The 21,004-nt window shown below is 46.0% G+C and overlaps 1 protein-coding gene across 1 annotated transcript; it reads left to right on the plus strand.

Moving 5' to 3' along the window:
* Positions 1-25: 25 nt before the first annotated feature.
* Positions 26-20,697, plus strand: LOC117441553 (mucin-22-like; the record flags this gene model as incomplete). The annotated part of the gene is made up of 5 exons (XM_034077621.2): positions 26-910; positions 1,401-1,555; positions 1,934-2,179; positions 15,811-15,973; positions 18,847-20,697. Coding segments are annotated over 5 exons (1,551 nt in total), but the record flags the coding sequence as incomplete, so codon positions are not given.
* Between the last annotated feature and the right edge of the window lie 307 nt (positions 20,698-21,004).

Raw genomic sequence — 21,004 nt, forward strand, 5'->3', positions numbered from 1 at the left:
TGCTCCCACAACTGCAGCCCCAACTATTGCAGCCCCAACAACAGCTTCTTCCACTACAGCCGCTCAGACAACTGCAGCCCCAACTACTGCCGCTCCAACTACAGCTGCTCCAACAACTGCTGCTCCAACTACAGCTGCTCCAACAACTGCTGCTCCAACTACTGCTGCTCCAACTACAACTGCTCCCACTACAGCTGCTCCAAAAACTGCTGCTCCAACTACAGCTGCTCCAACAACTGCAGCCCCAACTACAGTTGCTTCCATTACAGGCGCTAAGACTACTGCATCCCCAGCTCCCACAACTATGACCTCAACTACTGTTGCTACCACTACAGCTGCTCCCAAAACTGTGTCCCAAACTACTGCTGCCCCTACAACTTCTGCTCCAGCAACTGCAGCCCCAACTACAGCTGCTCTAACTACTGCAGCTCCAACTACTGCTGCTCAAACTACTGCAGCCCCAACTACTGCTGCTCCAACTACTGCTGCTCCAACTACTGCCGCTCCAACTACTACTGCTCCAACTACAGCCGCTCCAACAACTGCAGCCCCAACAACAGCTGCTCCAACTACAGCCGCTCCAACTACTGCAGCCCCAACTACTGCTGCTCCAACAACTGTGGCCCCAACAACAGCTGCTCCAACTACTGCAGCCCCAACTACAGCTGCTCCAACAACTGTGGCTCCAACTACTGCAGCCCAAACTACAGCTGCTCCAACTACTGCCGCTCCAACTACTGCTGCTCCAACTACTGCTGCTCCAACAACTACAGCTGCTCCAACTACAGCCGCTCCAACTACAGCCGCTCCAACTACAGCTGCTCCAACAACTTTGGCCCAAATGGACAACGAGACCCACATGGTGACCTTCAGATTCAACAGCAGCAACATCTGCGGGACGGAGGTCGTGGTGAGTGAACGTATTTAGAAGATTCCTGAATGTCCTCTTCCAATATGAGAGTAGCATGATAACAAAGGTATCCCAACTGTAGCTGTGAACATGACAGGATGTGTGATGACCTAGAAGAGCATCAGGACTGTTTGAGGCAGATGATAGCTATGTGATGAACATGATGACTCAGCCTCTATGGAGAGAGACATCAAGCATGCTCATTTCTGACATGGAGCTAATCTGAAGTAAGCATTGAATACTGCTTTCTACTCCTCCATCTTGTGACTGTGTGACTCCCTCTCTTGGATATCAGCATGTGAAGGACACTGCTCAGGAACTAGCTGATGCTCTGTCTGTGATGACTCCTTCCATTCTGGAGGGGATCAGAAATAAATAGATCTGTTTGAAGCTCAAGCCGGAGACCATGAGATTGTTGGACTGTTAATGACCACGAGGATAATGTGACTGCTGTGATTAAATTAACTTAACGTTTTCTTTCACATTGCAGAAAAACAACAGCATGATCCTCTACAAGAACGCCATCATGACGAGGAACATGTCAGAGTACGGCGTGATCATGCGTCACAACCAGATCCAGATCGACTTCTCCTGCCTGTACAAAGAGCCGGAGAACAAGAGTTTCGCCTTCAGGATCAAAGACAGGTGAGCTTCTCCTGGTCCTTAAAGTACCGCAGCTCCAAGCTTCACACTGCTATACTGTGTGTGTTTTTAATAACAAATGTATTTTGGATGATGGATGTACAGAGATAGTCCTTTGTATTTGTCTTTTAAAATATGACATACAACGTAAAAGAATAATTTGTTTGTATTATTGTAAATAAGTAAGTTCTTTGAAATAAATCAAATGACGTGTGTGTGTGTGTGTGTGTGTGTGTGTGTGTGTGTGTGTGTGTGTGTGTGTGTGTGTGTGTGTGTGTGTGTGTGTGTGTGTGTGTGTGTGTGTGTGTGTGTGTGTGTGTGTGTGTGTGTGTGTGTGTGTGTGTGTGTGTGTGTGTGTGTGTGTGTGTGTGTGTTCTGCAGCTCTGTGGTGCAGGAGCTGACCTCTGGAGAGTGGAACTACACCCTGCAGATGAGCGCCTACCTGGACCAGAACCTCCTGTATGTCGTGAAGCCAGAGACAGAGCTGCTGCTGAACCAGAGGATCTGGTTAGAGCTGAAGACGGAGGGTTTGGACGGGAAAAGAGTCTCCATCGTGACCGACTCCTGCTGGGCCACCAGCCAGTCATCTCCAAACGGCAGTCTGAGCCACGACCTCATCATCAGCGGGTGAGAAATACACAGATCTGAGATAGCATCCAAAACACCTACTTTGTTCGTGAGCCTGTGGAAATATCTAATAAGCAAAATAAAACACCATTTCATTTTTTGTATTTTTCCGTTCATGGTATGCACAACTTAATGTATAACAATTAGTTACAAAGCATGTCTCTAAACACACCATACCCAAAAATAATCTGATATTACCTGCCCCTTTCTCAAAATAAATAAATAAATAGATAGAAATAGACGGTCTTTCCTTCATATTTTCAACAGTATCATAGGAAAATAAGAGAAACACAAAAACTTTAAACAAATACTTAGTTCCCACTTGACAGTTAACAGGAAAGAAACAAAACAACACCAAACATCACATGAACAAGGAAAAGTGCAACTTCTGAGTCCTACTGGACCACGAGGGGACAGGACAACCCAGTCTCACGGCATTTCGTGTTATAGTCACGATATTTAATCTATTGATTCGTGTTCACCAACACGATTTCCCCCTTTTTTTCGTGTCACACAGAACAATTTCAAAAGCAATGTATTTCTATTCAGGGTGTGTACGGGTGCTGGAAATCCTTGAAAATGCTTGAAATTCTACGAGGTGTTTTCAAGGTTTGAAAAGTGCTTGAATTTTGGGAATGGTGCTTGAATTTGGGATAAAGTGCTTGAAATTGTACTTTACTTCGCTTTTTAGGTTAAAAGAAAATAAAGAAGTCAGAGCGCGCTTAATTGCTTCGCTTTTACATAAAACAGCTCCGCTCCGGCCTTCCCGCGCAATGCGCGTGACCGGCAAGTGTTTTTGTTACGTGTGACCTGGGCATTCTGATGAGAGTGATAGACAGAGGATAGTATGCCAGGAGGTTGCAGTTTCAATGAGCGTTGGCTAGCAGAAGACAAATACAAGCCATGACTAAGACGAGGGTCAAGCCCACAAGTAGCCTCCTGCAAAGTTTGCAAAAAATAGCGATGCGAGAACTGAATTTCAAAATAAAATAACCGGAAACAGATACACACCCACTGAATTGATTACCCAAGATCCTCAGCTATGGTTTAAGCTCGGTGATTGGATTCCACTGAATTGATTACCCAAGATCCTCAGCTATGGTTTAAGCTCGGGGATTGGATTGTTTAGCCGCAATGCACGTTGGGATATGGTGTTAATGCGATATGAAATCCGAAAAAAAAAATTAAAATAAAGAAAATAATACTTTATTCCGAGTGTGCTTGCTTTTCTCTTTGGAAGTCATCACATAACTGGCATTGTAATACACGGTTCGGCTGCATTAAATATTACACATTTGCCGTAGTTCTTTATTTATAGAGCCCTGATTTGAAGACTTCTAGACAAACTGGAAGAACTGCCACCGAAACTGAATATGTGACGTGGATCATAAATATATCAACAATTAAACAACATCTTCAATTTCTCTTCACACAAAACGTCTCCTTGCAGTATCAACATTAATTTGGCTGACTTTTATATTTGATTAATTGGTAGATAGGTTATATTTACACCATAACGGTGCACAGCTGATAGAAAGGGACTTGTAGTTTTTAAAGACATTACTGATTTTATTTGAATTAAAGAATGTAAATACTGAGTTGAAAGAATAGTCAGGGGTTGTGGGTGATGGGAGACACATCTATGGAATCAGAATTTCAATAGCTTACCATTAAATGACATATACATTTCTGTCTGTGATGTTTTACAAATCAGATATTAATGTGTTGAAGTAAAAAATGTTAAATATAGCAATATCCTGTAAAATTATGTGAAAACATGAATAAAACTACACATCTTCAGATGTTATACATACATAAGTGTCCTTCACTAATAATACAAAGTTATTGTTGTTTTTCATTCATTGCATAACTTCAACGTAGTGGTGTATATGATATGTCAATAAACCTTAGAAAATATTGAAAGGGATGTGCAAAATAGCAATTATATACAGTCTTTAATCAACTATTAGTAGAGAATAACGAGTAATTAATAAACTTTATAGGGATCTGCAGATAAATGTTTAGTCTTCTCAAGCACTAACTATCAAATATCTCACCTGATCGTTAGTGCTTGACAATCACCTGCCCTGAATTTTACACAGGTGTAAAATTCTGATTTAAGGGTTGTTTATATTTCACATCATTAATCAGAATCTGCAAAGTAACTAAAATAAATGTAGTGGAGTAAAAATACCAGATTAACCTCTGAATTGTAGTGGAGTAGAATTACAAAGTAACAATTTGTGTGTGTGCTTGCATGCAGGGCTGTGTGATGCGTAGTGCAGTAGATCTATGGTAGTAGTGCTTGTAGTTAGTGCATGCTGCTTCTGCTTGCTACTCTGCTTTCAGCTACTGCCGCCGGCTAGCACTCCTTGCGGAGGGTGAAAAGAGGAGCCGAGTGTAAAGTCTCCTCCTGCTGGTACAAAGCCGCTCCACCGCCAAGACTTCTGCAGTGCCTCCTCGCGGCCACACACGGTAACTGGGTACCGTGAGGTCCCAGGCTAAACTGTAGGGGATCTCGGAGCAATAGTGGGCACCAGAGGCAAGGCGTGCAGACCCACCGGTGTGTGGACACGCCCTGGCGCCTGCCAACCACTGTCCCAGCTATGGGCAAATAGCAGGGGCAGATGGGGCTCATAGCCATGGAAGGCAACCCATCTAGGAGAAGGACACTCTGAACTAAAACCAGGACTGAGAGGAGTTGCGCCCCCCAGTCCTTAATCAGCATAGTAAAGCCAACCATGAAGAACAAATCCTATACTTCCAACGGCGGGAGTCCGCAGGAACATCGCAGCAGATGGTGGTGCTGATCCTCCTTCCGGAGGACAACATGACGATAGGACCCCAAACCAGCAAGGGAGGGTCCTGTCCGATCACAGCACCCCGTCCAATGCACTCATGCGTTGTTGGAGCCCATTCGTAATGGGAACCTTCAATGCATGTACTGTGAGAGAAGAAGCTAGATTGGTAGAACTAGAACACTGTTCTGAGGAACGGGGAGTGGAGATCCTGGGAATCCAGGAACACAGAAGAGTGCACACTGATGACCAGATCGTGTATCGCAGAGTGGAGAGATGCACGTTCATCACTGCATCTGCGTGGCGAAACGAGGTCCAGGCTGCAACAGGGGGCGTAGGGCTAATGCTGGGTCCTCTGGTGCGTAAGGCTCTCCGTCGGGTTTATCATCACACAGATAGGATCCTTACTGCAGAGTTCTCAGGCAACCCAGTAACAACAGTCATAGTTGTGTACTCACCCACCAACGTGGCACCATCTGAGGAGGTGGAGAAGTTCTATGAGGACCTTGCAACAGCAGTCCGAGATGTCCCAGTGTACAACTTCCTGGCAATCCTGGGTGACTTCAACGCAAGGCTTGGACCAGAGGACGTACCCTACCCATACCACAACTCTACCAACCGCAATGGCGCATACCTCACGGCCCTTCTCATGGAACACGAGCTACTGGCAGCGAACACCATGTTCCGGAAAAGAACAGGCAGATGGACCTTCCAAGATCGAGCCACAGGTATGCTACGTCAGTTGGACTACATCAGAGGTAGTCAACACAGTGCCCGCGGGCACTTAGTTGCCCGCAGGGGCAACGTGAGTCGCCCGCGGGGCATGTTCTAAAAATAGCTCGCCAAGCAAATCCAAAATGTATAAAATACACAAAACAAAAAAGGAAATGTAATTAAAAGAATCTACCCTATGCATAAACGAAACCTAAATCATAGCGAACTCTATCTACTTACTTCAACTCTATATCTATCTAACACCCCTCCTCCCCCCACCCCCACAATGAATATCGACCAATCACGATCTTGCTTGATTTGCGGGACCAATGTTGCAGTCGGGAAGAAAAGCAATGTGGAGCGGCAGCTCACCGCTGATTTTCCTTCTGGCAGAATCTACACAACACATCAGCCCCATTGAACAGCCTATCATGCCAGCCTGTACAACACATTAGGGGCAGAGTTGTACTCTGTGTGTTGCAACTTGCATATCTATTTATTGCACTTGACGCATACACACGCATGGCGTAATTTCCACTGGGGACAGGGGGGACATGTTTTTTACAAATATGTTTATTATTATTTTTGAACGCAAGCCGTCATCGCCAAGGAGGAGCACACAGCCTCTGTGAGCGAGCGAGACAGAGAGAGCGAGCGAGCTAGGGAGGGAGGGAGGGGAGAGAGAGAGGGAGAGAGTGAGCGAGAGAGCTAGGGAGAGCACACCTTTTTCTATTTAATATAGATAAAGTAAGAAATCATTCCAATGTGTACTATAGGACAGTAAAAAAAACAAAAAACAGTTTAAAAGGGGAGTGATTAGTAAAATATGCATAAATAAAAAGAAAGAATACTAACTAGATAAGATAAGAATAAACCAGTTTAAATGATTTGTTATTGGTTGTGATCATATTCTAAAGATGTTTGGATTATTGAAAAGTATACAGCTCCCTTTCATATGAGTGTTGAGAGCTGTATCCATAAATTCATTGTGTGCTCAATGTGCACCAGATTGATGCATTTCACTTCAACATTTAAAAAAACATCTTCCCGGGGAAGCATGCCCCCGGACCCCCCTAGAGGAGGTGAGGCCCGTCCACCCCCAAATAAAGCAGTTAAAATAATTAAATTGCATTCATGTTTTTTTAGTAAACACTGCAAACTGGTCCCACAGCACACAAAGGTTAAAGGTAATCATATAATAATGTTCAAATGTGCTAAATATATACACTGCAAAACACAAAAAAAGAGGAGTAAAAGTAGCCCCCGACTTGTTTTATTTTTTGAAAGTAGCCCTCGCCATAAAAAAGGTTGGTGACCCCTGGACTACATACTTGTGAGTAGGGATGGGTATCGTTATGGTTTTAACGGTACTAATGAAGCTTAGCGCAAGTTCAGACAGGAAGACCTAACACTCCGTATTGCGCGTCATGGCAATACTTGCTCCCTGCATCTAAATGACAGGGAGCGCCTCTCCTCAGCTAAACCTATCACGCCCCTTCATTACAGGGCTAATCATCGCACCTGTTAACCCCTCTATATATGCTCTCCCCTGTTCTATCAGCTGTCTTCCAGGTGTCAACGCGCAAAGCTGGTAGTTTATACTCCTCTTACGCCTTTAAACACTGGATACAAAAAAACAAAACAAACGCTCAAACATGCCTAATTCAGACTCTTCAGAGGACTTACCTTTTTCGAAGGATCTCGATCCCATCTCCGATACCCTTTCAGAGGCAGCATCCAACTCTGTAACTCATCGTCGCTCCAGCTCCCGTCTGAGCGCCCGCAGCGGCTCTCGCTCAGCAGAAGCAGAATTCCTCATCGCCCACCTCCAGAAGTAGGGCATCACCCCAGCCCCAGATCTCCTGCTGTCTCAGCTCCGTGATCTGGCGGACCAAGCCTCCGGCGCGGTCTCTCAACCCAGGCCAGCAGCCCCAGCCAGCCCCCCCGGAAGAGGGCGAGGGCGCGCTCGCGGCCGCGGGGGCAAAAGGCTAAAAAAAGCGAGTCCTCCAGGAGCTCGCCCGACCAAAAAATCCCACACTCTCCAGGTTCACTCCAGCGGGGCTCAGCAGCCCAGCACCACTCAGCCCGGGAGCTCCGGCACTCAGCCCCCGTTCGACAGTAGACTAGCCAATACGCTGCAATCTTTGGCAAGCTCCATGCTATTAATAGACGCTCGCCTCCAGTCCATGGAGAAAAATCAGGCCGGAGCTTCAACCTCTCTGGCGGCCCCGCCGGGCCAGGATTTTACAACCGGCGCGATAGCTCCCGTTTACACCCTGACTTCCGCCCTCCCGGCTCCTCTCTCAGGTAGGCCCTATATCCCCCAAGCCGCTAACATCTCCTCACGGCTCAGGGCAAAAATCCTTGACGGGAAAGACATCAATTTGGTCAGCCTCATCCTGCCTTCCCCGGAGTGCGACAAAGCATCGCCACGGGAGGAAGCATTACTGCGGTATTTAAATCCGCAGACCCCCGGCTCCTCAAAGACCTTTCGATAGGACAATTTCTGGTAGCATTCAGCATTTTCCGCGATGTTCTCTGCACAGTTTACCCTGGAAGGAGAGCGGAATTAGACGCCTATTTGGCCATGATCGGAGATCTTCACTTAAAATATGGGAAACTAGTTTTCTATCAATACCACAAAAACTTCTCCAGCAAAGCAGCGCTACACTTAGCTCATAGCAACATCCGCCTGGACTGGTCCGTGCTGGATACCGAGCTGCTCGTTATGGCTACCGGCGGGCAACAGGTAGTTTCATGCATTAGCTGTGGAGCGCAGGGCCACACCTCTCCGCTCTGCCCTTCAGTACCTCTCTCCGGGTCTAGCGTTTTCCCCACGCAGTATCCTGGGAACATCAAAACAAACCGTCAGGTGATTAGGCAAAGGGACACGAAGATTTGCGGTGCTTTTAACGAGAACGTGGTTCTCAACAGTATTGTACTTTTCTCCACATTTGCAGTACGTGCAGGGAGGCCCACCCGAGGTCAGTCTGCCCCAGGCGCCGGCTCATTTTCCCGCGCCAGAATCAACGTGGTGGAAAAACCTTTTAAAACATCACCCATCGACTCCCACTAACACCACACATTTAGCAGCTGCACTTTCGACTCACCCAAATCCCGTGTTCGTTGACTATCTGCTGTCAGGGCTCTCTCAAGGGTTCAGGGTAGGGGTTCTCTCTCCCCCCTCAGTGACTCTAGTGGCAAAAAACATGCAGTCAGCCGCCAAAGAACCCACTATAGTCTCTCAGCTCATAAAAAAAGAGCTCAACAAAGGATATTTAATCGGTCCTTTCCAGTCCTCTCCGTTCCCGGTGTTCCGAACAAGCCCAATAGGGGTCGCTACACGCAAATATTCCGAGAAGAAAAGGCTCATCTTCGATCTGTCCGCTCCTCGCGCTGGGCCGTTCTGCAGCATCAATAGCCTTATTCCCCCCGAGTATTTTTCACTTCACTACGCTTCAGTCGATAATGCCATTAAGCTTATCAAATTTGCAGGGCAAGGAGCGTGGCTCTCCAAAGCGGATATCACGGACGCATTCAAAATAATTCCCATTCACCCATCTCAGTGGCACATGTTCGGTATCAGGTGGGAATCAAAATTCTACTTTGCTGTCCGCCTAACCTTCGGGTGCAGAAGTAGCCCCTGTATCTTTAATTCTTTTTCCGAAGCCCTCTGCTGGATCCTCCTGAACGTCGTTAGAATCCCCTCCGTTCTTCACTTATTGGACGACTTCCTCCTCATAGATCCCCCTCGGGACAACTCAGGCGACTCTTTAGCAAAACTCCAAACATGCTTTCAGGAGTTAGGTGTTCCCCTCTCAGTAGAGAAAACGCTAGGCCCCAACACACGCCTGGGCTTTTTAGGCATTACACTCGACTCCGTAGACATGGAAGCATCTCTCCCCACGGACAAACTGCAGCGCATTCGCGACATCTCAAAAGCCTTCTGCGAGCAACAAGTTATCACCAAGCAGCAGCTTCTCTCCTTGCTCGGGCACCTCAATTTCGCCATGCGTATCATCCCTCAGGGGCGCTCTTTTATCTCCCGGCTCCTGGATACAGCGTCGGCTGCAGAAAACCTCCATGACCACGTCTTCCTAGACGAAGGCTGCCGCTCTGACCTACGATTTTGGTCCCTCCTGCTCGCACACTGGAATGGCGTCACCTTCTTCTACGACGACCTCATGTACTCCTCCGACTCCATGAGATTCTTCACGGACGCTGCCCCATCCGTGGGTTTTGGGGTTTTTTTTCAGGGAGAGTGGTTCGCAGGCTCGTGGCCTCCGACATTTCCCAGCCATGCCTCTTCCTCCGCTCTGCATGAGATCTTTCCGATCGCTGTTGCCTGCCACGTGTGGGGGCACCTCTGGCCCCGGAAGCGGATCTCAGTACTCTGCGACAACCAATCAGTGGTCGGGATTATTAACAAAGCACGCTCCCCGTGCCGTGACATCATGCCGTTCATGAGAAGCATCACGTGGTCTTCCATCACCCACAATTTCCTCATCTCCGCACGTCACGTTCCCGGCCACCTTAACCCAGTGGCTGATTCCCTCTCTCGCTTCCAATTTCAGAAGTTCCGGAATCTCTGCCCAGGAGCCAGCGCTCAACCCGTCAAGATTCCTCCCCTGCACCTCCTCTCTCTCTCCTAGATAGTAGCCCCCTAGAAAGGCACCTCGAATCAGCCAGATTCTTCATGAGGAAAGGCTTAGCCACTTCCACCCTTAAAACATACGATTTCGCTTGGAGAACGTTTGCGATGTTTTGCTTTTCCTTAGGCATCACTCTTAAACCCGTTCTCATCTCCACCGTGTGTGCCTTCATGTGCTACTGCGCCACTGATCGCCACCTCAAACCTCAATACATCCGGGGCCTCTTAGCGGGAATCCAGTTTAACGTTCGCTGTTCCGATCCCGGCTTTCCCAGCCTGTTCACAAACCAGTCTGTCAAACTCGTCCTCAAAGGTCTCATTAAAACTTACCCCCCCGTTTCAGACCGGAGACGCCCTATTACACTCTCCACTTTACACCTCATGCTCTCCAAGCTTAGAAGCGGGGTATTCTCCCCTTACATCGATGCACTACTCGACGCTCTATTTCTCCTAGCTTTTTATGCCTTTCTTAGACCAGGCGAATTTACCACCGCTTCCCTCACTTTCAATTCCAATAGAGACGTCAGCTTTTCTGACTTATCCTTTCACGCCAGCCATCTTAGTCTATATCTTAAACACTCCAAATGCGGCGGCGCCTGCTCCGTCATCGCCGCCCGCATCGATTCTCAATTCTGCCCTTATAAAGCCATGATCAAGTTTCTACGGCTTAGACCTACCTCGAACCCCCTCTCGCCATTATTCCTCATCTCAGGGAATTTTCCTTTAACACAAAGACAGTTCAACATCTATTTAAAACAAGTCCTCATTAAATCCGGGTTATCACCCCTTCTACACACGGGGCACTCCTTCAGAATAGGCGCAGCTACTTCCGCTGCCAATCAAGGCGTCTCGTCCTCATCCCTGCAACAACTCGGACGGTGGTCCTCCTCCGCTTTCTCATCCTACATCCGCCCTGACCTCAATACCGTGCTGGCTATCCAAAGGTCTCTCCAACCTTAAACAAATTGGTACGTATGCATATAACTGGTGGTGGTTCTTAGCATGTCAGCACGTATGTTGCCCTACGGCTCATGTTCAATTCTGTTATTTAAACCTGCATGTCCAGGCTGTAAAACCTTCGGGTTGTATAATGTGTCCCTGCTAAAGCAGGTTGCCCCGCAAAAAATGTTCGGGAAGCCTCGCACGTTCCGGGCACCCGGGGCACTGGTCGGGTCGCTCGGTGCGTCCGGGTAGTCCCCGCTCACCCGGGATGCCCCGTACGTCCGGGACGCCCTGTACGGCCAGGATGCCCCCTCCGGGATGCCCCGTACGTCCGGGAAGCCCTGTGTGGATGCCCTGTACGATCCAGGATGCCCTGTACGATCCAGGATGCCCTGTACGGCCAGGAAGCCCCGTATGTCCGGGTTGCCCTGTATGTCCAGGATGCCCCGTTCTTCCGGGAAGCCCCGTATGTCCGGGTCGTGAAACCTCCGGTCCGTATTATGTTTCCCTGCTAAAGTCAGGTTACCCCGCACATTCGGGAAGCCTCGCACGTTCCGGGCACCCGGGGCACTGGTCGGGTCGCTCGGTGCGTCCGGGTAGTCCCCGCTCACCCGGGATGCCCCGTACGTCCGGGACGCCCTGTACGGCCAGGATGCCCCCTCCGGGATGCCCCGTACTTCCGGGACGCCCTGTATGTCCAGGAAGCCCCATCCGGGTTGCCCCGTCTGTCCGGGATGCCCCGTACGGCCGGGAAGCCCTGTACGTCCAGGAAGGATGCCCGGGAGGCATCAGTCGCTTATATCCTCACATGTATTAACCTCCTTTTCATCCATAGATTTCCGCCGCATCCCGCAAGGTAAGATTCACATTCAGTACTTCATCCTGCATTCTTTTGGGGGTTCATCGGAAATGGTTCTTCCCTTCCCGATTGATATCCTACTAAAACTTGGGCCTAATCGCCAAAACAACATTCATTCATTTGTGATGAACTGTCATCATTATGTTCCATTGATATAATGTGACCGATAATAAATATGTATTCCATACATCATGTCTCTCCTGATTGAAATGAAGCTTAGCGCAAGTTCAGACAGGAAGACCTAACACTCCGTATTGCGCGTCATGGCAATACTTGCTCCCTGCATCTAAATGACAGGGAGCGCCTCTCCTCAGCTAAACCTATCACGCCCCTTCATTACAGGGCTAATCATCGCACCTGTTAACCCCTCTATATATGCTCTCCCCTGTTCTATCAGCTGTCTTCCAGGTGTCAACGCGCAACCCTCCTCCACCCCTTCGCCTCCTGCTTCCAACTCAGGGCCAAGCTTAACCTTCTCCCTTCCAACCGGACCTAACCACTTATAACCACCACCAGTGTCTAGACCCAGGGGGGTTCATCGGAAATGGTTCTTCCCTTCCCGATTGATATCCTACTAAAACTTGGGCCTAATCGCCAAAACAACATTCATTCATTTGTGATGAACTGTCATCATTATGTTCCATTGATATAATGTGACCGATAATAAATATGTATTCCATACATCATGTCTCTCCTGATCTAACTACTTTTATCGATACCGCTTATCGGTCCGGTTTTTTAACGGTACTCTTATCGGTTCTTTTGAAGAAAAAAAAGGGAAACTAACTAAACAAATTGTGAACAAAACTAGCTTTTTATTTAAATAAAATTAATAATATTTCACTTCAAAAGAAACAACACAAGCACAATGGTGAAGATCCTTGAGGCATACGGTGTCCCTCCCAACCTACTCTGGGCCATAGAGACCATGTACGCAGGAACAAGGGCCAAGGTGGTGACCCCAGATGGCAACAGCGAGGAATTTGACATCCTGGCGGGGGTAATGCAAGGGGACACCCTAGTCCCCTTCCTCTTCATCATAGTCCTGGATTATGCGCTCAGGAAGGCCATCAGTGGACGAGAGCAGGATCTTGGCTTCACTCTAACACCAAGGAGGTCGAGACGACACCCCACAGTAGTCCTGACAGACCTGGACGATGCGGACGACATCAGCCTGCTCTCCGACAGCGTGGAACAAGCACAGGAACTCCTGAACAGAGTGGAGTTAGAGTGTGCCAAGGTTGGCCTTTGGCTAAATGTCAAGAAAACTGAGGTTATCACCTATAACACCTTACCGGAACATCCACCTCTGACAACAACAGAAGGCACTGTGCTTAAAGAAGTCAAGGACTTCAAGTATCTCGGCTCATGGGTCAATTCAACCGAGCAATATCTTAAGGTGAGGAGAGCACTTGCATGGAGGGCCCTGAACGGCAGGACCAGTGTATGGAACTCCAACCTCCCCCGTCAAATCAAACTCAGCTTCTTCTATGCAACAGTAGAGTCTGGATCGGCACCCCACTTGGAGTTCACTAGTTTGCGCAGGATGTTGTTGCGGGTGTTGACCTTGGCTTTGGTGTGCTCCAGGTGTTTCTTGAAGGAGAGTGTCCTATCCAGTCTAACACCAAGATACATGGGATGCGTATGGTTGGACAGTTTGTGGCCATCCCAGGTGACGCTCAGTTCTTTTTTAGCGTCTCGGTTCCTCAGGTGGAAGCTGCATAGTTGGGTTTTTGATGGGTTGGGTTTCAGGTGGTTGTTATTGTAGTAGCTGGACATTTCTTGGAGGGCACTTTCAAGGACAGGCTCAATCTTCTGGAGGTCTACTTGTTGGGTGGTGATGCAGAGGTCATCTGCATAGATGAAACGTTGGCATTCTGGGGATAATGGCTGGTCGTTTGTGTCTATGTTGAACAGGAGGGGGGCCAGTACGCCACCTTGTGGTAGGCCGTTCTTTTGGGTTTTCCACTTGCTCCTCTGGTCATTTAACTGGACGTAGAAGCGCCTGTTGTTGAGGAGGCTTTTGATGACTTGATACAGATTCAGGTCACCAGTCATGTCCAGTAGTTTCCTGACCATTGTACAGTGTTGGACAGTGTCATATAGGCAGCAGAGATCTATGAATGCTGCTCCAGTTATTTGTTTTCCTTCAAACCCATCCTCAATGTGTTGGGTGAGGTTGAGTAGCTGTCCAGCACAGGAGCGGCCAGGACGGAAACCAGCTTGGTCTTTAGTCAGCTTGGTGTCTATGAGTGGCATGAGGCGCAGGAGTAGCAGCCTCTCGTAGAGCTTGTAAGTGATGCAGAGGAGGGAAATGGGTCGGTAGCTCTTTGGGAATGATGGGTCTTTGCCGGACAGGAGGGATGGTTTTTTGTGCCATACATGTGTTCAGCATCTCCAGGAGCCAGGTATTTGTGTTAGGTCCCAGGTGCTGTATCATTTCTGCCAGTATGTCATCAATCCCTGCTGATTTTCCGGGTTTCAGCTTACCCATTGCAGTTTTGAGTTATTCTATGTCAAAGGGTTTGGTGAGAGGGCTGGCTGGTTGTGGTTGGTCTGATACCAATGTGCGATGGTGTTCTCCTGTGGGTTGGCGGCGGTGTCGGTTACGGCTGTTGGCCACCAGCTGTGATGCAACCGAGTTTGCTGTGACTGTTGTGATTATGGGTGGTGTGGTGTGGTCTTCGCCAAGACGGTGGATTGTAGCCCATTTGATAACACCAATGTGTTTAATACTGCCAACTTCTAATTGTGGGAAAAACGAAAACGTTCCCAATAGAGACGTCCCATAGCACATTTTGCGAAACACAATAGCGAGCATGTGTAGTTCTGAAATGTTTTTCGGATTTCATATCGCATTAACACCATATCCCACCATGCATTGCAGCTAAAACATCCAATCACCGAGCTTAAACCATAGCTGAGGATCTTGGGTAATCAGTTCAGTGGCTGTGTATCGCAATGATGGTCAAAATGTTCCTTATAGGCCAACGTCTGTTTCCGGTTATTTTATTTTGAAATTCAGTTCCTGACGGACGCCAAAAAAGCCCGAGATTATAGAATTACACAAATAAATAAAAACAAGGATAATTGTGTGTTATTGTTGAGTAAATAACAATGTATTATTTAGAAAAGAATAACAAATTAGAAGGAAAAAAAGATTTAAAAAAAATGCAGATTTCAGTATTCTGAGGCTCTGAGCAATTTATTTTCCTCACGGACGGCAGAAAAAGTCAGACATTATACGATTTAAAATTAAAAACAATAATTGTGGCTTGATATTGAGTAAGAACATGTTTTTATGAACCCCACAGCTTCCGGTCTTCCAAGACCCGAAAAAAAGACGTGGTGCAGGCACGAAAAACATACTACCAATAGAAATACAATGCTTTTAAAATCGTTCTGTGTGACACGAAAAAAGGGGGAAAATGTTGTTGGTGAACACGAATCAATAGATTAAATGTCGTGACTATAACACGAAATGCCGTGAGACTGGGTTGGACAGGAAGTGTAAATCAGAGGGTTGTGGGTCATAATAGTAATAGCCAGAAATGCAGACTGCAGATTCAGAACATCCTGATACTTTACATATTATGTTTGGGGCATCATAAGAAAGGTCTGCTGCTGAACATGTAGTCATGATGTCTGTGTTCCTGTTCCTCAACAGATGCCCGAACGCTAACGATGAGACGGTGAGACTGAGTGGAAACGGACAGGGAACCTCCAACGTTTTCTCTTTAAACATGTTCGAGTTCAACGGAGGAAACAGAGAAATCTTCCTGCACTGCAAACTGGAGCTGTGCGTCAGGATGGGAAACTCCTGCCAGCTGGTAAGTAGAGACTAGAAACACAATTAAAATCTAATGTTTTTTACTAAGATGAAGTTCTGCATCTCAGAAGAAGAAAATAGAGTAACCTATTTAATAGCCTACTGTTAGCAATCTGAGGCTCATGCTAAACTAGCATCTTGATAATGGTTATTTTTAAGGCACCCTATTGGTCAAAGCTAAAGGTTATTTAAGATAACTGAGGTTATCCAAGCTAATTTATTTGTATTACTTCAGGTAACTTACTTTGTTACAAAAGCTAACTTTAGCTACTAAAGCTAACTTACTTAAGCTAATTTAGGTTATTCAAGCTAACTTTGGTTATTTAAGCTAAAATACTTGATGTCATTTCTTTAATAACTTACTTTGGTTACTCAAGCTAACTGTAGATACTCAAGCTAACTGTAGCTACTCAAGCTATCCTTAGGTTGTCTAAGCTAACTTCCTTAACTAATTATTCCTCCAGTCAAAATTGTTAAAACGTACAGACCTGGTAGAATTCCAAACGGCACAAATCATGTTTAAGGCAAATAATAACATTTTACCAGGAAACATCCACAAAGTATTCACTCAACGAGTGGGGGGATATAGTTCAAGGAAACAATTTCAATTCTAAATTCATAGGGTCCGTACAACCAGAAGAACTTTTTGTATCTCAGCCTGTGGAGTGAGACTATGGAACAGTGTGAACGTGGAGCTAAAGCCATGTCCAGACATTAACCCTAACCTGTGGAGTGAGACTATGGAACAGTGTGAACGTGGAGCTAAAGCGATGTCCAGACATTAACCCTAACCTGTGGAGTCAGACTATGGAACAGTGTGAACGTGGAGCTAAAGCAGGGGTGGGGAACCTCCGGCCCCCGGGCCGTATACGGCCCGCGAGACCTTTCGCTACGGCCCTCGAGGTAATTTAGCAAAAAAGAAAAGAAATCTAGACCGCAAAAAAATTAAACAAGCGAGTCCCTGTTTTTCCTGGCCAAGGTCAGTAACCATGAACACATCACGAGCCTAACGTGTCATCACGTGGTATATGTCTCGTCTGACAGGGATGCAGTTCTGACCATGGTTCTGACGGAGAGCAGAGCACCAGAATGCTGCTCCGCCACTTCCACAAATTGCAGTACCCATAAGGAGCCGTACACATGCCGCAGTTTTTGCGTGGCTGTGTCTTTAGTTGAAAGCCCAGTGGTGATCTGTTCATCTGTCATACTGATCATACAGTCAATAACTGTGTGTTATTAGCATCTGGTTAGCTAGCTATGCTAACGAATATAAGAAGCTTTTTCTATAACCAGTGAGGTAAAGGGACATCTTTATATGATCATTATAGTTATAAAAAAACAAGAGCATAAAGTAAACAGGTATAAAATACTATATGATAGTAAAAAAAGTTGTTATTAATAAACAAGAATACAGTTTGAAAGGGGAGTGATTTGTAAAATATCCATAAAGAAAAAGAAAATCTGCTTACAGTTCTGTTTCATATGGGTGTTGTTGAGAGATGTATCCATAGATCTCCTAATGTTGCTCTCAAAGTGCACCAGATTGATGCTTTTAACTCAACATTTTAAAAAAATCTTCCTGGGGGAGAACACCCCCCTAGAGGAGGTTAGGTCCCCACTTAAATCATGTTTACATGGATAGGAAACTAAATACATTTGCACACATCTTGTGTCCATATCTTTCTGTTTTGGTGGTCATGCCACACCGTGCACGTGCATGCATGAGTCATGGTAAAATATCTGGATTAAGAGGTTGCTTTTTCTTTGCACAGCATGAAAGAAAGGCTGAATGAATGGGCTGTGATTTTAGTATTTTTAAGCAGAGGTCAATCATTTGTACGGCCCTCGGAGGATGTTGGAAAAATTGAAATGGCCCTTGAGAGGAAAAAGGTTCCCCACCCCTGAGCTAAAGCCATGTCCAGACATTAACCCTAATCTGTGGAGTCAGACTATGGAACAGTGTGAACGTGGAGCTAAAGCCATGTCCAGACATTAACCCTAACCTGTGGAGTGGAAGCTAAAGCCATGTCCAGACATTAACCCTAACCTGTGGAGTCAGACTATGAAACAGTGTGAACTTGGAGCTAAAGCGATGTCCAGACATTAACCAGTTCAAGAGGAAATACAGAGAAATTATTTTCTCGAGGTACAGGGATGGGGAAGATGTTTGACTATGTAAGTGTGTATACATATATGTGCGTGTGTGTGTGTGTGTGTGTGTGTGCGTGTGTGTGTGTGTGTGTGTGTGTGTGTGTGTGTGTATGTATGTGTGCGCAGTTAAAGCAGATTAATAATAATAATAATGATAATTAATGCAGATTATAAATTAATAATTTAGGGACACTAGATGTGGGACAGTTGATGTTGCTAATGCTGTTGTTGTAAATGTCATTTTTTGTTTTGATTTCTCTTACATGACTACGGAGCCCTGGAGGGTTCATTGAGAGAAAAATAAATAAAACGTGGCCACGCTTTAGTAACTCGTGCGCACGAGTTACTAAAGCGTGCGCACGAGTTACTAAAGCGTGGCCACGTTTTATTTATTTTTCTCTCTGTGAACCCTCCAGGGCTCCGTACATGACTATGCACTGCAACATTTTATTTGTAATGATTAATTGTACTTGTTCGAAATAAAATGTATCAATCAATCAATGTTATTACTTCAGGTAACCTTCTTTAGCTACCAAAGCTACATTACTTAAGCTAACTGAGGTTATCCAAGCTAACATATTTGTATTACTTGAAGAACACATTAAAGAAAAGCTGTAGGTTTCGTTAAGAGTATCTCGTTGTGTTTATGCCTTACATACTTGGTATACAAACAGTGTTTTAAATACTTAAATCTGTCCATAAACGCTCCTCTCTCTCCCACAGACCTGCAAACCTCGCTCTCGCAGGAGGCGCAGAGCCTCTAAATATGTGGACAAAAACCCAGCCATCATCTCCATGTCCTGGACGAAAAATAAAAACCATTGAGAAAGAATGTAATGTGTGTGTTTAACTTTAATACAGTGCCATCATCTGCAGGCAGCTCTGCAGTGTTTGCCCCTGTGTGCAGGGATTATTACATTCTTTAAAAAAAATTCAAAGATGTAGACTAAACTGCAAAGAATAAATCCTGACGATAACACCTGAGATAATTGAAGATACAGTCGCCTCTCATTCAAAACAGATGAATCACCCAAGCTATTAAGACACTTAGATATCTTACATATTTTGTGCAATAAAGATAATGTCCCTTAATGTTTTCTTTCTATACCTACTTTAGACAGATTCGACCTCCTAGGGTGCTCTACAAACATGAACAACATTACAAAAGAGTGCAGCAGAAACACATTATGAAATGGCTTTTAAAAAACAGTCAAAGAGAATAAAATAAACATAAAACAAGCTCATATATAAAATACATGTTATATATTGTGAGATATGAAAGTCTTCAGTCTTGATTTAAAAAAGGACCATAAGGTTTCATGTAGTTTGTTCCAGATATTTGGAGCTTAATAACTGAACTGCTCCATGTTTGTAATGTAGCAGGAGATCACAATAAACCATTCAATGCTTTTCAAACCAGCAGCAGTATTTAAAAGCCCTCTTTACTTTTACTTGAGCAAAGAAGTATAGTCAGTATTTCTACTTTCACCAGAGTATCTGTACTTCTACTTGAGGAAAGGAATGGATGTAGGGAATCGCAGTGTCTCTCTCTCGCTCCCTCTCTATCAGTCGCTTGTCAATCTTAATAGTCAATGAAATTAGGGAGTCCAAATCAGCTGGAAGCTCAAGAGGAGCCAACTGATCCTTTAATGTGCCGGACAATCCATAAAGGAAAGCATCAAACAATGCCGATTGGTTCCAGTCACTGTCCGCTGCCAGGGTACGGAACTTTATAGCATAGTCAGAAACCCTCTGCTAACCCTGGCACAATCCAACGAGTGCTCTGGCTGCCCCGCCCAGGTGGGATGTGCTGGAAGTTCTTGGTGAAGGTCTCAGCGAAGAGATCGAGGGAGTCACAAACAGGAGACCTTCGCACCCACTCTGCCGTCGTCCAAGCCTCAGCTCGGCCAGAAAGGTGGGAGATAATGTATGCCACCCTTGAGCGCTCAGATGGGTATCATGCAGCCTGGAGCTCAAAGTGGAGGCCGTACTGAGCCAGGAAAGCCTGACAATCACCGGAATCCCCAGAAAAACGCTCTGGTCGGGAGAGGTGAGGAGACAGGGTTGGAGTTGGAGACTGGACTGGAGTAGGATCCACTGGGGAAACAGACAATGGGGGAGCTGGAGGACTTGGCTGGAGTAATAGTTTTTGGATATTTTCGACCAAATAACAGACTTGCCCACCAAAAGATGACAAAACAGACTCCTGTCTCTCGGCCATCAACTTTAAGTCCTGGCGAAGCCCGGTAAGTTCCTCCTCTTGGTGGTAAATCCTCCTCCCTTGACTCTGAAGAGCAGCCCGCACAGAATCCTGGTCGGCTGAGTCCATGCTGGCCAGTTCGTACTATCAAGCACAAGTACGGGCACGAGCAAAAATAGGACTCAAGAGCACAACCAGGCTAAAAAGGTCTTTAGTCAAGCGTTTAATCCAAAAGGCAAAATAATACAGGCAAAGATCCAAAAATGTACAGACTGGAAGCAACGAAAAACAACCAACTAAGTTGGTACAAATGCTAAACAGCTAGAACTATAGCTTACGTTAGGAGAGTATCTAGGAGCACCTCCTGCTAGACCGACAAGACGAACTGGCAATGACCAAGGCAACAGCACAAACTAAATACACAGGAGAGGAGTAATGATTAGGGACAGCTGAGGCTCATTGAGGCCAGGCAGGTGATTAACAGGGAAGGAAAACACACAGGTGAGGGAGTGAGGCGATCAGCCAGGGCCAGGATGTGACAGATAATACTTTTCACTTGGGCTATCGACAATTTTGAATGCAGGACATTTGCTTCTAATACGTCGTTTTAACTTGGTAAATAAAAGGAATACTTCTTCCACCTCTAATCTGAACCTGTCACTGTTTTTAAAACTTTAATTA

The sequence above is a fragment of the Pseudochaenichthys georgianus genome, unplaced genomic scaffold, assembly GCF_902827115.2.
Source record: "Pseudochaenichthys georgianus unplaced genomic scaffold, fPseGeo1.2 scaffold_1786_arrow_ctg1, whole genome shotgun sequence".
Taxonomy (NCBI): Eukaryota; Metazoa; Chordata; class Actinopteri; order Perciformes; family Channichthyidae; genus Pseudochaenichthys; species Pseudochaenichthys georgianus.